We start from the raw sequence: 15938 nt of genomic DNA, 5'->3' as shown, positions 1-15938 counted from the left end.
TCAGGACGCGTTTCTCACGGGATTTGGCCTGCGGGCTGCCCCGTAGTAGGAGGTGTGGTAGAACTGAAGACGTAGAAAGAATGTGGATTGCGATTGGTTCGCACTTCACTTTCCCGGAGCTCAGTGGGCGTCGCGCGAAGGCTAAGGGAGTGTGGCGGGCGGCTCCGGGAACCAACATGCCTCGGTATGCGCAGCTGGTCATGGGCCCCGCGGGCAGCGGGAAGGTGAGGATCTGCGGGGACAGGGAGAGAAAAGTAGGAGTACGTGGAAGGCGGGAGATGGGTCCTAAGGGAGTGAGCCGGCGGGTGTGTGTATTGGGAACACTGAGACCCCACGCAACTCATTTCTGCTGTCTGGCTTCACGTTCTTTTTTGTTGTTGTTTTGAAAGGGAAATAATGGTAGTTGTTAATATTTATTGTATACTTAAGCCCCAGGCAGCAGATTAAACGCCTCGCTTATTTCTACAACAACCCTGTGAGAGAGATCTCATTTTTCTCGTTTTACAGAAAACGAGACACAGAAAGGTTAATTAAGTTCTTTGCTCAGCAAAAAAATATAAATCTAGTTTTGTCTAAACTCCAGAATCCGGCCCTGTCTCGCTCCCAGGAGGGTAAAGTGCGGTCTCATTAATTACTGTTTCTCAGAACTTGGGACATGGACTTTTGGTATTTAAGGTGCTTTTAGGTGGTACATGGACCCCACATTAAGGAGCATCAGATGATGTATTGAAGAAATTGTTCCCTTTTCATTTCTCTTTCAGTTCTTAACTTCGCATTTAGGAGAAATTATGTTCGGTGCTAGTGTGTATCTTCAGCACTTCTTTAATCCCCAAGTCTTTTCAAAGAGCAGTTCTTAGTCTCAGAGCTTTTAATAGGCACCTGTATTTAGCTAAAAATAAGAACATTTAAAGATTTTATATAATTTTATGTCTAATTTCACGTTATGTCAAATATAAGTGGTTTTCAGTTTACAGTAGGGATAAAATTTTTTCTTGTAAACAAATACTAAGGGAATGTTAGGAACATTCAAATACAGTGAGAATGGTGAAGATATGGATCAAATAACGTATGTGTGGGAAACATAGCCAGGCGTGGTGGCTCACGTCTGTAATCCTATCACTTTGGGAGATGGAGGTGGACGGATCGCCTGAGCCCAGGAGTTTGAGACCAGCCTGGGCAACACAGCGAAACTCTGTCTCTACAAAAAAATGCAAAAATTAGCCAGGCCTGGTGGCAGGCACCTGTAGTCCCAGCTTCTCGGGAAGCTGAAGTGGGAGGATTACCTGAACCCAGGAGGTTGAGGCTGTGGTGAGTGGTGATCGTACCACTGCACTCCAGCCTGGGTGACAGAGGTACTGTCGCAAAAAAAAAAAGAAGTGTGGGAAACACTAGAGTATGGAGGTGTTGTGTGGCCTCAGTCTTTAACAAACACATTGTTCTAAGCTGTTGACTTATTCTGGGTAAAAAACATGTACATGTAACTAAGATACCTATGACCTTTAACTTACCCAGAGTCTGTAGTCTGTTGCGGAAGACAAATAGATGACCTGTCAATTAAGATACAGTGTGATGTGGCCAGGTGTGGTGGCTTAAGCCTGTAATCCTCGCACTTTTGGAGGCTGAGGCCAGCAGATCACTTGAGCCCCGGAGTTCAAGGTCAGCCTGGGCAACATGGTGAAGCCCTGTCTCTACCAAAAATACAAAAATTAGCTGGGCATGGTGGCGAGAGCCTATAGTCCCACCTACTCGGGGGGCTAAGGCTGGAGAATCGCTTGAGCCTGGGTCAAAGCTGCAGTGAGCTATGATGGTGCCACTGCACTCCAGCCTGAGTGACAGTGAGACCCTTTGCACAAAAAAAAAAAAAAGATACAGTGTGTGATGTATGGAGAGGGCATTCCTGACAGAGACAACAGTATGTGTAAAGGCACTGAGAGGACAGCATGGTGGATGTGTTTTCTATAGTCTATTTTAATTTTTGGACTGATTGTGTTAAACAAGTATCTTTATAAGCTTTTGATGCCTATTATCAGAAACATTCCTTAAGTATGTTCTTTATCCCAAGCACTGTTTTGGGCCCTGGGGGTTGTGTGGGGAAAAAAACATGCACACACAAAATCCCTGCCCTTGTGGAGCTTATCTTTAAACATAATAAGTCAATTAGAAACAATTATCAAGTATTTATTATGTACTAGGTATTGTGCTAGTCCCTGTGCTTGGGAAACTGAATAAGACACATCTCTGACTTTGAACAGAGGATGACATAGATCAGTAGCCTAGAGACTTTTTTTTTTTTTTTTTTTTTTTTTTTGAGCCAGAAGTCTTGTTCTGTCATCCAGGCTAGAGTGCAGTGGTGTGATCTCAGCTCACTGCGACCTCTGCCTCCCGGGTTCAGGCGATTCTCCTGCCTCAGCCTCCCGAGTATCTGAGATTACAGGCATACGCCACCACACCCGGCTAATTTTTGTATTTTTAGTAGAGACGAGGTTTCACCATGTCGGCCAGGCTGGTCTCCAACTCCTGACCTCAGGTGATCCGTCGACCTTGGCCTCCCGAAGTACTGGGATTACAGGTGTGAGTCACTGCACCCAGCCCCAGATTTTAACATAGTATGGTAACAACTACATAAGGGATAAACAATTATCTAAACCAAAAGTTACAAACTGATAGCCACCTCCAGACTATTTATTGACCTTGGCATTCTTTCATCTTGGAATGCTCTTCCCCTTAGGTTGGCAAGCTCCTTCTCATATACTCAGATATCCCCTACTCAGCAACATCATCCCTGACCATCCTACCTAAAGCTTTGTTTGGGCTGTACAAGTCCTGGTAGAGACACTGTGTTAGGTGTTACACTATGTAACCAGAAATCTTCCCTTTAAATACCACTTGTCACATGTTAGAACAGTAAGGAGCCTTAGTGATTATGGAGGACATCCCAGTTAGAGACAAGAAAATTGAGGGGCAGAGTGGAGAAGTAAATTCCCCAGAGTTACCCATGAGTCTAAGTCAGGTTTGAATCTGCAGCCCAGTCAGGTATCTTTTTCCCTTGTTGTCAGTCAGCCTCTTAGTTGATGAAGGCATAGTTTTCACCTTAGTGGATAGTATTCTAGAGTATGGAAGGTAGCACTACACTACCTGTTGCTTTAACCTCATGCCTTGTGACATTACAGAGCACCTACTGTGCCACCATGGTCCAGCACTGTGAAGCCCTCAACCGGTCTGTCCAAGTTGTAAACCTGGATCCAGCAGCAGAACACTTCAACTACTCCGTGATGGCTGGTAAGTCCTGAGCAGAGGCTCCCCCCACCTTCAGGAACAGTAAGGGCTGGGGAGGCAGTGAGTACTAGCTGCTTAGCACAGATAGTTATTATAGTCTGGATCCCTGGTTTTATGGTAAATAGCATGAGCTTGTCATTTGGTCACATCTGTTCATGGTGATATGTGTGACAGTATCCTTGCTTGGTCTTTGATGTAAGATTTAAAAGTAAATGGGGCCGGGTGCAGAGGCTCACGCCTGTAATCCCAGCACTTTGGGAGGCCGAGGCGGGTGGATCACGAGGTCAGGAGTTCGAGACCAGCCTGACCAACATGATGAAACCCTGTCTCTACTAAAAACACAAAAAAATTAGCTGGGCGTGGTGGCGTGTGCCTGTAATCCCAGCTACTCAGGAGACTGAGAAAGGAGAATTGCTTGAACCCAGGAGACAGAGGTTGCAGTGAGCCGAGATTGTGCCACTGCACTCCAGCCTGGGCAACAGAGCGAGACTCCATCTCAAAAAAAAAAAAAAAAAAGGAAATGGACACTTCCCTCAGCACCCTTTCATTCTGTCCCTTTTGTCCTTAGTCCTGCTGTAGGGAATCATGTGGTATATTGCTGATCACTATAAGTCAGGAGCCTGGCTTTGTTTTTTTTAATTCTTTTAATTTGTTCATTCAAGTGTCTGTTGAACACCTGTTTTATGCCAGACACCAGAGTTATAGCAGAGAATAATACAGACATTATCCCTGCCCACACCAGCCCTTTAGGAAATAGGCAATAAACAACATGATGAGCATGTTACAGAATGTGATGGCTGCAGACAGGCTCATGAGAAGTACTCATTGGGAGAGGTTGCCTTAGCTAAGATTGTCAGGGAGGATGGTGACTCTGAGGAGGGGATCTTTGAGCCTAGACCTGAAGGATGGTAATATGCTCCTCAGGCTGAGGAAAGTCCTTCCAAAATGAGGGAACATTTAGATCAATAAATATGCAAAGCTGGGTGCAGCAACATGTGCCTGTAGTCCCAGCTACTTGGGAGGCTGATGTGGGAGGATCACTTGAGCCCAGGAGTTCAAGTCCAGCCTGGGCAACACTGCAAGATCCATCTCTGAAAAATAAAATAAATAAATAAATAGCCTGGAGTTGAGAAAGGATTTGGTATTCTCCAGGAAAGCCAAGATGTCAGTGAGCTAAAGCGTAATGACTGAAAGAAAGAAGTGGGTAGGGGCTAACAGGACATGAGAAGATGGGATTTTATCCTGTTGTCAGTGGGGTGCCACTAGAGGGTTTTAAGAAGAGGAAAGGATTGACATTTGATATACGTTTTGGGGGTTTTTTGGTTTTTTTGAGACAGGGTCCAGCTCTGTCGCCCAGGCTGGAGTGCAGTGGCACAACCTCTGCCTCCTGAGCTCAAGCCATCCTCCCACCTCAGCCTCCCAAGTAGCTGGGACTACAGGTGCGTGCCACCATGCCTGGCTAATTTTTATATTTTTTTTTTTTTGTAGAGGCAGGGTTTCACTATGCTGCCCAGGTTGGTCTCAAACTCCTGAGCTCAAGCAATCTGCTGGCCTCAGTCTCCCAAAGTGCTGGGATTAGAGGCGTGGGCCACTGCATCCGGCCTTTTGTTGTTGTTGTTGTTGTTGTTGTTTTGTTTTTGAGACAAGGTCTCACTCTGTCACCCAGGCTGTAGTATAGTAGCCTGATCACAGCTCATTGCAGTCTCAACCTCCTGGACTCAAGCAATCCTCCTACCTCAGCCTCCCAAGTAGCTGGGACTACAGGCACACACTATCATGCCTGGGTAATTTTTGTATTTTTTGTAGGGGCGGGGTTTCTCCATGTTGCCCAGGCTGGTCTCATTGCCCAGGCTGGTCTCGATTTCCAGGCTGGTCTCGAACTCCTGGGCTCAAGCGACTCACCCAGCTTGACTTCCAAAAGTGCTGGGATAATAGGCATGAGCCACCGCACTTGGCCTGATTTATGTCTTAAAAAATAACTCAGATGCTCAGATGAAAAATGAACTCTAGTGGGTTGAGAGTAGAAGTACAACCTGCATGACTGGGCATGGTGGCTCATGCCTGTAATCCCAGCATTTTGGGAGGCTGAGGTGGGTGGATCACCTGAGGTCGGGAGTTCGAGACCAGCCTGACCAACATGGAGAAACCCCATCTCTACCAAAAATGCGGTGGCTCACGCCTGTAATCCCAGCACTTTGGGAGGACGAGGCGGCCGGATCACAAGGTCAGGAGATCAAGACCATCCTGGCTAACACGGTGAAACCCCGTCTCTACTAAAAATACAAAAAACTAGCCGGGCGTGGTGGTGGGCGCCTGTAGTCCCAGCTACTGGGGAGGCCGAGGCAGGAGAATGGCGTGAACCCAGGAGGCAGAGCTTGCAGTGAGCCGAGATTGCGCCACTGTACTCCAGCCTGCGCGACAGAGCGAGACTCCGTCTCAAAAAAAAAAAAAAAAAATACAAAATTAGCTGGGCGTGGTGACACATGCCTGTAATCCCAGCTACTGTGGAGGCTGAGACAGGGGAATTGCTTGAATCCGGGAGGCAGAGGTTCTGGTGAGCCGAGATCGCACCATTGCACTCCAGCCTTGGCAACAAGAGCGAAACTCTGTCTCAAAATTAAAAAAAGAAGTACAACCTGCACTGCTGCTGTTGTAGTTAGCCAGGTGTACACCAGGACTAGGGTGGTCACGGTGGAGATATAAGGAAGCAGACAGATTCAATATATTTTGCAAGTTGAATTAACAGCATTTTGTGGGGGATTGAACCAAGAAGGCATAGCAAAGTAAGGAATCAAGGGTGACTCTTACAACTTTGTTGAGTGTATGATATAATTTCCTGTGGAGGGAGACAGGTCGTTTTAGGTTTGGGGACGTTCTCTTTGCACTCACTAAGTGCAAAGGGAAACTTGATTTCTGTTAGTGAGTAAGCAGGTTGCGGGGAGGCAGATTGAAGGGACAGGAGGAGACGTGAAATTCTTATCTTTGAGAAAAAAGGCATTGTATTACTTTGGAACCATTTGCTTGCAGCAAACGGAAACCACTCTAAGCTAGCTTAGTTAAAAAGAGGACTTAGGATGGGCGCTATGACTCATACCTGTAATCCCAGCACTTTGGGAGGCCAAAGCAGATGGATGGCTTGAACCCAGGAGTTCAAGACCAGCCTGGGCAGCATGGTGAAACCCCATCTCTACAAGTCAATACAAAGATTAGCCTGGCGTGCTGGCGGGTGCCTGTATTCCCAGCCACTCAGGAGGTTGAGGTGGGAGGATCACTTGAACCTACGAGGTCAAGGTTGCAGTGAGCCATGATTATGCCACTGCACTCCAGCCTGGGCAGCAGAGTGAGACTCTGTCTAAAAAGAAAGAAAGCCAGATTGATTGTCCCAATTTGGATCAGTTATCTGTTATTTATCGCTAAGGGAGAGGGTAGGAAGGTGTTGTCAGTATAAATGTGTCTGTGAATGAAGCTCAGTCCTTTGTGAATGGAGAATGTAGGTTTGAGCACAAAAATAAGTAAAAACCTAAGGTAGAAGATTCTATATACTGATTCCCAAAAATTAGTAAGATAACCATACCAGAATTTTTTAAGCCTTTCCTGTTGGTGATTTTTTTTTTTCCTGAGACAGAGTCTCTCTCTGCCGCCCAGGCTGGAGTGCAGTGGCACCATGTCATCTCACTACATCCTCTGCCTCCTGGGTTCAAGTGATTCTCCTGCCTCAGCCTCCTGAGCAGCTGGGATTACAGGCACGTGCCAGCACACCTGACTAATTTTTCTATTTTTGTTTGTTTTTGTTTTTGTTTTTGTTTGAGATGGAGTCTTTTTTTTTTTTTCAATTTTATAACTTTATTTGATGTATTTGACGATCAGCGATTAGTTCTCATACACATTGACTGTCTGTAGATTTTTGAAAATGGTGACAGGTACATAGGTAACCAAAGTATATAGCTTATTTGGTGAATCTTCATCCTCATTACGTTTTCTGGACAGCCGCACACGGATTCAGTATGGGACATTCCTTATTCCTTTGGCCCAGACAGCTTTGTTGAGCCTGGTATCAATGCGCACATCTGGAGTTCCCATCTCCTTCATGGCAAATTTCCGAATCTCTTTGAGTGCCCGCGGGGCACGCTTCTTGAAGCCCACTCCATGGATGCGCTTGTGAATGTTGATGGTGTATTCTCGGGTTACCACTTCGTTGATGGCAGAATGGCCCTTTTTCTTCTCGCCACCCTTCTTTGCGGGAGCCATTCTGCTGGGTCCAAGTTGGAAAGTGAGATGGAGTCTTGCTCTGTCGCCTGGGCTTGAGTGCAATGGCGTGATCTTGGCTCACTGCAACCTCCGCCTCCTGGGTTCAAGTGATTCTCCTGCCTCAGCCTCCAGAGTGGCTAGAACTACAGGCGTGCGCCACCACGCCTGGCTAATTTTTGTATTTTTAGTAGAGATGGGGCTTTACCATGTTGGCCAGGCTGGTCTCGAACTCCTGACCTCGTGATCCCCCGACCTCGGCCTCCCAAAGTGCTGGGATTACAGGCATGAGCCACCACGCCCAGCCTAATTTCTATATTTTTAGTAGAGACAGGTTTCAGCATGTTGGCCAGGCTGGTCTTGAACTCCTGACCTCAAGTGATCCGCCTGCCTCACCCTCCCAAAGTGCTGGGATTACAGGCATGAGTCACTGCGCCTAGCCCCTGATGGTGATTTTGATATATTATCTCATAGTTCTCATCCTTCTAACCCAGGATAAGGAAAGTGAGGCTCAAGGAGGTGAAATAGTTTCCTTAGTGTCATTGTGTTAAGAAATGGTCATCGGTTTTCTTTTTTTGGTTTTGTACTTTTTTGGAATAGGTAATACATATTCACATGGTTCATAATGTAAAAGTACTAAAGAGTAAGTATACAGGAAAACATCTTCCTCTCAGGTCTGCATCCCAGCAGTCAGCTCCCCTCCCTGGCAGCAGCCAGTGTTACCAGTTCTGGTGTGTTCTTTCATAGCCTGTGCACATAAAATTCAAGATGTATACGTATTATGTCTATGTAGTGAATTTTTGTCTTTTATTAACACCAGTGATAGCATTCTTACACAGTTCTGCACCTTGCATTTTTCACTGAACAGTATGCCTAGGAGGTTGTATTACTATTAATACCTAAAGAGATTTTCCCCATTTATGGCTGCGTAGTATTCCATTGTCGGGCTGTACAATAATTTATTTGCTCAGTTCTCTATTGATGGACACTGCTACAGTGAAAAGCCATGTACATAAATAATTTCCTGCATATGAGTTTTTTATGTAATTATTAACTTTTATGTTCTATTTCTAGTAAGGATAACAATTTTTGAAGGGACACATATATTCTGGGCCCTATCTGTCCTTTTCAGACATCCGGGAACTGATCGAGGTGGATGATGTAATGGAGGATGATTCTCTGCGATTCGGTCCCAATGGAGGATTGGTATTTTGCATGGAGTACTTTGCCAATAATTTTGACTGGCTGGAGAACTGTCTTGGCCACGTAGAGGACGACTATATCCTTTTTGATTGTCCAGGTGAATCAACAATTTGAATGCATTGTGTTCCTTAAAGTCTTGATAGTTCCATCCTTAGTAGGAGAAAGGAGAGTATTTATAGCTCTAAACTATACTGCAGTAAAGTACCAAGCTATTCTTATTCAATGGCTGTGACTTATTAAGTATATCTATTGAGGCCGGGCACAGTGGCTCACGCCTGTAATCTCAGCACTTCGGGAGGCTGAGGCAGGCGGATCACGAGGTCAGGAGATCGAGACCATCCTGGCTAACATGGTGAAACCCTGTCTCTACTAAAAATACAAAAAATTAGCCGGGCGTGGTGGCCTGTAGTCCCAGCTACTCAGGAGGCTGAGGCAGGAGAATGGCGTGAACCTGGGAGGCGGGGCTTGCAATGAGCCAAGATTGCACCACTACACTCCAGCCTGGGCAACAGAGTGAGACTCTGTCTCAAAAACAAAAAAAGTATATCTATTAAGTGCTTGCTTTGTACACTGAGAATACCATAGAGCACAGATAGCCATGGTCTCTGGCCTCATGGAGCTCACATTTGGCAGAACTCAAGACAGTACAAACAAAAGGCATCCAAATGATTATTTAATATTCAGTTGTCATTGAGTATTCCACAGGAGTAGCACAGATCGTCACACAGATAATGGCCGTTAGAGAGGCATCTGAGGCGGTCTTTCAGCTGGGCTGGAGGCTGAGGGTGAGGAAGGCAGAGGGCACAGCCTGCTGAACACCTCCCAGGAGGAAGGAACAAAGCTGTTTTAAGGCACTGAAAAGGCCAGTGTGGCTGGAGCATAATAAACAAAGAGGCAATTGTCATGAGGTGTGACTGGTAGGAGACAGATAATAGCACATCATGGCTTCTGAAGCCAAATTGTGAATTTTCTTTTTTTTTTTTTTTTTTTGAGACTGAGTTTCACTCCTGTCACCCAGGCTGGAGTACGATGGCGCCATCTCGGCTCACTCCGGTCTCCACTTCCTGGGTTCAAGTGATTCTCCTGTCTCAGTCTCCCAAGTAGCTGGGATTACAGGCACCCACCACCACACCCAGATATTTTTGTATTTTTAGTAGAGACAAGGTTTCACTGTGTTGGCCAGGCTGGTCTCAAACTCTGGACCTTAGGTGATTCACCCGCCTCGGCCTCCCAAATGCTGGGATTACTGGTGTAAGCCACCGCATCCAGCCCAAATTGTTAATTTTCAACTTGAGCCTAACCTGGCTTTGACCATTTATGGCCCTCACTTTTTTCCCCTTGCTTTTAATTGACCATACATATACCCACAGAAAAGTATGTATATCATAAGTATACAGCTTGATGAATATTCCCAAACTATAGATATCTTTGTAGCACTTATTTATTTATTTTTGTAGAGATAGGGTCTCACTATATTGCTCAGGCTGGTCTCAAAGTCCTGGGCTCAAGCTATCCTCCCACCTTAGCCTCCCAAAGTGCTGGGATTACAGGTGTGTGAGCCATGGCATCTGGCCAATAACACTCACATTGATTGGCAGAAAACTAAAGTGTGAATAACCTCATTTTCTTTCTTTCTTTTTTTTTTTTTTAAAGACAGAGTCTTACTCTGTCGCCTAGGCTGGAGTGCAGTGGCGTGATCTTGGCTCGCTGCAGCCTCCTCCTCCCGGGTTTAAGCGATTCTTGTGCCTCAGCATCCCAAGGAGTAGCTGGGACCACAGGCGCGCACCACCATGCCTGGCTAATTTTTTTGTATTTTTAGTAGAGACGGGGTTTCACTGTGTTGGCCAGACTGGTCTTGAACTCCTGGCCTCAAGTGATCCACCTGCCACAGCTAGGATTACAGCTGGGATTACAGGCATGAGCCACCCTGCCCAACCAGAGAACCTCATTTTCTACATAAAACTTAATAGTTAGGGATTCTTATGGTGGCAGTACCTTAGGTTTTATGATTGCTTTGAGAGGCTGTGGGCCCCTTAAAAATGTGTTGGCTTTTATTTTTATCCATCTTATGGGGAAAATTTGTTTCCTCTAACTTGATGATTTAACATACTTGCTATTTCTAAAATTCTTGCAATACTCTTCATGTAGGTCAGATTGAGTTGTACACTCACCTGCCTGTGATGAAACAGCTGGTCCAGCAGCTCGAGCAGTGGGAGTTCCGAGTCTGTGGAGTTTTTCTTGTTGATTCTCAGTTCATGGTGGAGTCATTCAAGGTCTGAAGCTAAATCTCTTACAGATTTTGTGTGTGTGTGTGTGTGTGTGACAGAGTCTTACTCTGTTGCCCAGGCTGGAGCGCAGTGGCATGATCTCAGCTCACTGTAACCTCCGCCTCCCAGTTCAAGTGATTCTTGTGCCTCAGCCTCCTGAGTAGCTGAAATTACAGGTGCGTGCCATCATGCCTGGCTAATTTTTGTATTTTTAGTAGAGACGGGGTTTTACCATGTTGGCCAGGCTGGTCTTGCGCTCCTGACCTCAAACATCAAGTGATCCACCTGCCTTGGCCTCCCAAAGTCTCTTATAGATTTTTAAACTATGAGTTCAAGCAGATGACAGTTCCTTTAATTATTGTGTGATTCTGAACATTTCACAAATGATTCCAGAGTTATTTTATCCCTTTTGTTATTAAATTATGATAACATGTTGTTAATCAAAAATAGTAAATTATTATATCATAGAGATTTAGGAGGAACTGCTTACCAAGAAAAAAACTGAGGTTGCTGGGCGAAGTGGTTCACACCTATAATCTTAGTACTTTGGGAGGCCAAGGCAGGAGGATTGTTTGAGCCCAGGAGTTTCAGACCTGCTTGGGCAACAGACTGAGACCCTCTCTCTACAAAAAATACAAAAATTAGCTAGGCGTTGTGGCACGTGCCTGTAGTCCCAGCTACTTGGGAAGCTGAAGTGGGAGGATCGCTTGAGTACGGGAAGCAGAGGTTGCAGTGAGCCGAGATCGCCAAGATCGCACCATTGCACACCAGCCTGAGTGACAGAGTGAGACTCTGTCTCAAAAAAAAAAAGAGGAAGTAGTGGGGAGAAAAAACTGAAGCAGATGGCTATTTTATAACATAGTCTATTTTTAATTTTCTGAGGACCTTTTGTCCAGTTTATGAACTACCTAGATTAAATTTTTTATTAATAGCTCTTAAGGAATATTAGATGGGAAAGGAAATTAAAGTGCTGTCTAAATTGAAATTTGTGATCACTGTGTGTTATCTATATCTTCCCTCACCTTTGGGAACCAAGAGTCAAGCATTTGATTAGGGAACATTTTTTTCTATATGGCTAGCATTACTTTTAATAAAATATAAATAATTTTGCCTTTTCCACATGTTCTGAACTGGCATTTCTTTTTTTATTTTTATTTTTATTTTTTATTTTTATTTTTTTTTGAGACCGAGTTTCGCTCGTTGCCCAGGCTGGAATGTGGTGGCACAATCTTGGCTCACTGGAACCTCCGCCTCCTGGGTTCAAGTGATTCTCCTGCCTCAGACTCTCGAGTAGCTGGGATAACAGGCACATGCCACCACGCCCAGCTAATTTTGTATTTTTAGTAGAGACAAGGTTTCACCACGTTGGCCAGGCTGGTCTTGAACTCCTGACCTGAGGTGATCTGCCCGCCTCACCCTCCCCAAGTGTTGGGATTACAGGCATGAGCCACCACGTCCAGCTTGCATTTCTTTTATTTAGGCCAGTTCTGTTCCAGTGAGGAATAGAAGACTCTATGCAAAGACCAGGTAACTTTGTTGGCAACAGTCAGTTCATCTTCCCTTTTCTGTTTCCTCCTTCAGTTTATTTCTGGCATCTTGGCAGCCCTGAGTGCCATGATCTCTCTAGAAATTCCACAAGTCAACATCATGACAAAAATGGATCTGCTGAGTAAAAAAGCAAAAAAGGAAATTGAGAAGTGAGTTCACTGTTCTTCCATTATTATCAGATCTCAATTGCAGAGATGAACCTTCTGTTTTATTTAGATGGGAAGTTTGGCTGTTTATAAACCTAGTCTCCTGAATTCATCAGTCTTTCTGTCTTTTAAAGATTTTTAGATCCAGACATGTATTCTTTATTAGAAGATTCTACAAGTGACTTAAGAAGCAAAAAATTCAAGAAACTGACTAAAGCTATATGTGGACTGGTAAGCTTTTAAAGTTTGGATTTTTTGGCCAGGTGCAGTGGCTCATGCCTGTAACCCTAGCACTTTGGCAGGCCAAGGCGGGAAGATTGAGTCCAGGAGTTCAAGACCAGCCTGGGCAACATAGTGACACCCTATCTCTAAAAAAATTTTTTAAATTAGGCCAGGTGCAGTGGCTCACACCTGTAATCCTAGCACTTTGGGAGGCCAAGGCAGGCTGATCATTTGAGGTCAGGAGTTCAAGACCAAGCCTGGCCAACATGGTGAAACCCTGTCTCTACTAAAAATAAAAATAAAAAAATTAGCTGGGCATGGTGGTGTGCACCTGTAATCCTAGTACTCGGGAGCCTGAGACAGGAGAATCACTTGAAATCGGGAGGTGGAGGTTGCAGTGAGTTGAGATGACGCCACTGCAGTCCAACCTGGGCAACAGAGTAAGACTTTGTCTCAAAAACAAAAAAAAATTAGGCCAGGCGTGGTGACTTACGCCTGTAATCCCAGCTCTTTGGGAGGCCGAGGTGGGTGGATCACCTGAGGTCAGGAGTTTGAGACCAGCCTGGCCAACATGGTGAAACCCTGTCTCTACTAAAAAATACAAAAAGTAGCCAGGCGTGGTGGCGCATGCCTGTAATCCCAGCTATTCAGGAGGCTGAGGCAGGAGAGTTGCTGGAACCCAGAGGCAGAGGTTGCAGGGAGCCGAGATCGTGTCATTGCACTCCAGCCTCGTCCAACAACAGAAAGACTCCGTCTCAAAAAAAAAAAAAAAAAGCCAGGCATGGTGCTGCACACCTGTAGTCCCAGCTACTCTGGAGGCTGAGGTGGGAGGATCCCTTGAGCCTGGGAGGTCAAGGCGTAGTGAGCCATGATCATGCCACTGTGCTCTAGCCTAGGCGGCAGAGAGACCCTATCTCAAAAAAAACAAAAATAAAAACAAAAAGGGGGCCAGGTGCACAGTGGCTCACGCCTATAATCCCAGCACTTTGGGAGGCCAAGGTGGGTGGATCACTTGAGGTCAGGAGTTCAAGACCAGGCTGACCAACATGGTAAAACCCCGTCTCTACTAAAAATACAAAAGTAGCGGGGCATGGTGGCGCACGCCTGTAATCCCAGCTACTCAGGAGACTGAGGCAGGAGAATTGCTTGAACCTGGGAGGCAGAGGTTGAGCAACAAGAGCAAAACTGTCTCTGAAAAAAAAAAAAGAGAAAAAAAAAAGTTGAAGTTTTTTGGGGTTTTTTCCTCAACACCTGGTCAAGTGTTTGCCTGTGTCCAGTCATTTGCCATATAAAAAGCACAGTTCAACCCTATTTTCTGCAAAGTGGAGGAGGGAAAAGGGCTGTGGGCTGGTCAGTCAGCAGTTTAATTTAGAAGTAGTTATTGGTAGTGGCCAATAAATTTACCAACATATTATTTCAAACCATTTGGAGAGTTCAGGACTGTTTGTTCTCCTGTGAAATTTCCAGTGGTTGTTGAATTCAGATAAATAGCCATGAAACAGTGTCTAGTTAAAGAATAAGCTAACAAGTGTTCTAGCAGATCAGAAGTTAGAAAAATCAATGATTTACTCTCTGTGTCTAGCTATCCCTTCTCCTCCTCTTCCTGTAAACACATCAGTGTTTTTATTCAGAAGTACAAATGGTTATAAAACTCAAATATAAGTTGAAAATTATGTATTTTGCACAACTTCAGAATGAACTTTTCTTGAAATCCGCAACTTGTAGATTGATGACTACAGCATGGTTCGATTTTTACCTTACGATCAGTCAGATGAAGAAAGCATGAACATTGTATTGCAGCATATTGATTTTGCCATTCAATATGGAGAAGACCTAGAATTTAAAGAACCAAAGGTAATTTCTGGTTTGGGGTGTTTGTTAGCTTTTGATAAAAATATTTGCCAGCACTCACTGGACTCTTGCATAATCCAGGCGATTCCTTAAATTAGTTTTTTGTCTTATTGATGGCAGTTAACTGGGCTTTTCTGGGTGATCTCTGAAATTAACACTGTACTCCACAAGCAGTATCACTTTTACTCTACTTTTGTTGAGGCAGTATGATGAAGCCTGTGTGTATGTGTAAAGAGGAGGTGAAATTGGGCTGCCCTCACATATGTCATTGAGAAGACTAATGATAGTATCAGCAAAGCATTTTTTTATTTATTTTTTATTTTCCTGACCACTAGACTGCTAGCAAAGTAAAGCACTATCACAGGAAATTAGCCAAGAATCATCTTGAATGTAAATTCAAATGAGAAATGCTTCTGAGACAGAAGCACATTAATTTACTACATATCTGGAAAAAAATCTGTCAATCATGCCTTTTCTTACTATTAACAGTTACCTATAAGCAACACCTGGAGCTGGTGCTGGGTAATTAGTTCCACATAGGATATTACCTGAAAAATATTTAAACACATACTAGTTCTGACTGAGGGGAAATGAATATATTTTCTATTTTGTGTTTCCGTTGTGTCAGGAACGTGAAGATGAGTCTTCCTCTATGTTTGACGAATATTTTCAAGAATGCCAGGATGAATGAAGAGTTTACTAAAAGTAACCATCTATACATAAAGAGCTTGTGGCCAAACCAGCAGAACATTCTTCTCTTCAAAGGATGCGATAGTAGAAAGCTACTTATTTTAATGAAAAAAGTAATACTGCGTTCTTTATCAGCCGCATGCCTGAATCAAATTTTTAATTATTCTGAAACTGCTGCTGTTTAAAGTGGAATCTTTTAGTATTATAACAGCATCACTTTAGATTTTATAAGTCAAAATTGAAATGAATGCACATAGATTTATATATAAATTAGCACCTGAGCTAAGGTTAAGGCTAGTCTGAACTTATTTTCACTTTTTGTATTATTTTTGAGATGCAGGAATTACTGTAACAAAATATGTATGTCCGAAGGGAAAAAGCTGCAAGGATATACATAAGACCATTGCTTATCTGTATCTTCCCATTTTCCTATATTGAAAATGTATATTATTTATATAACTTAAAAAGTAAAAATAACTATGTTTTGAGA

The 15938-nt window shown here is 44.1% G+C and overlaps 2 protein-coding genes across 3 annotated transcripts in view; one reads left to right on the top strand and one right to left on the bottom strand.

Annotated features, from left to right (window-relative positions):
* GPN3 (GPN-loop GTPase 3) overlaps positions 1–15938 on the top strand; it is a 16828-nt gene extending 890 nt beyond the window's left edge. The window contains exons 2-9 of one of the 2 annotated variants that reach the window (XM_054444967.2): positions 5–224; positions 3171–3279; positions 8654–8821; positions 10873–10997; positions 12573–12688; positions 12820–12916; positions 14633–14761; positions 15387–15938. In XM_054444967.2, the coding sequence (XP_054300942.1) occupies positions 5–224; positions 3171–3279; positions 8654–8821; positions 10873–10997; positions 12573–12688; positions 12820–12916; positions 14633–14761; positions 15387–15449 (1027 nt within the window). In that variant the 3' untranslated portion in view covers positions 15450–15938. The remainder of the gene's footprint in view (positions 1–4; positions 225–3170; positions 3280–8653; positions 8822–10872; positions 10998–12572; positions 12689–12819; positions 12917–14632; positions 14762–15386) is intronic. The other variant, XM_054444968.2, reaches the window with a different exon arrangement.
* On the bottom strand, positions 7132–7566 carry LOC129010558 (large ribosomal subunit protein eL31-like). The gene has a single exon (XM_063646740.1). The coding sequence runs from the start codon at positions 7522–7524 to the stop codon at positions 7276–7278; it is 249 nt and encodes an 82-aa protein (XP_063502810.1). The 5' UTR covers positions 7525–7566; the 3' UTR covers positions 7132–7275.

The sequence above is a fragment of the Pongo pygmaeus genome, chromosome 10, assembly GCF_028885625.2.
Source record: "Pongo pygmaeus isolate AG05252 chromosome 10, NHGRI_mPonPyg2-v2.0_pri, whole genome shotgun sequence".
NCBI lineage: Eukaryota > Metazoa > Chordata > Mammalia > Primates > Hominidae > Pongo > Pongo pygmaeus.
The sequence above is the reverse complement of the archived record's forward strand: the minus strand, read 5'-3'. Positions and strand labels throughout refer to the sequence as shown.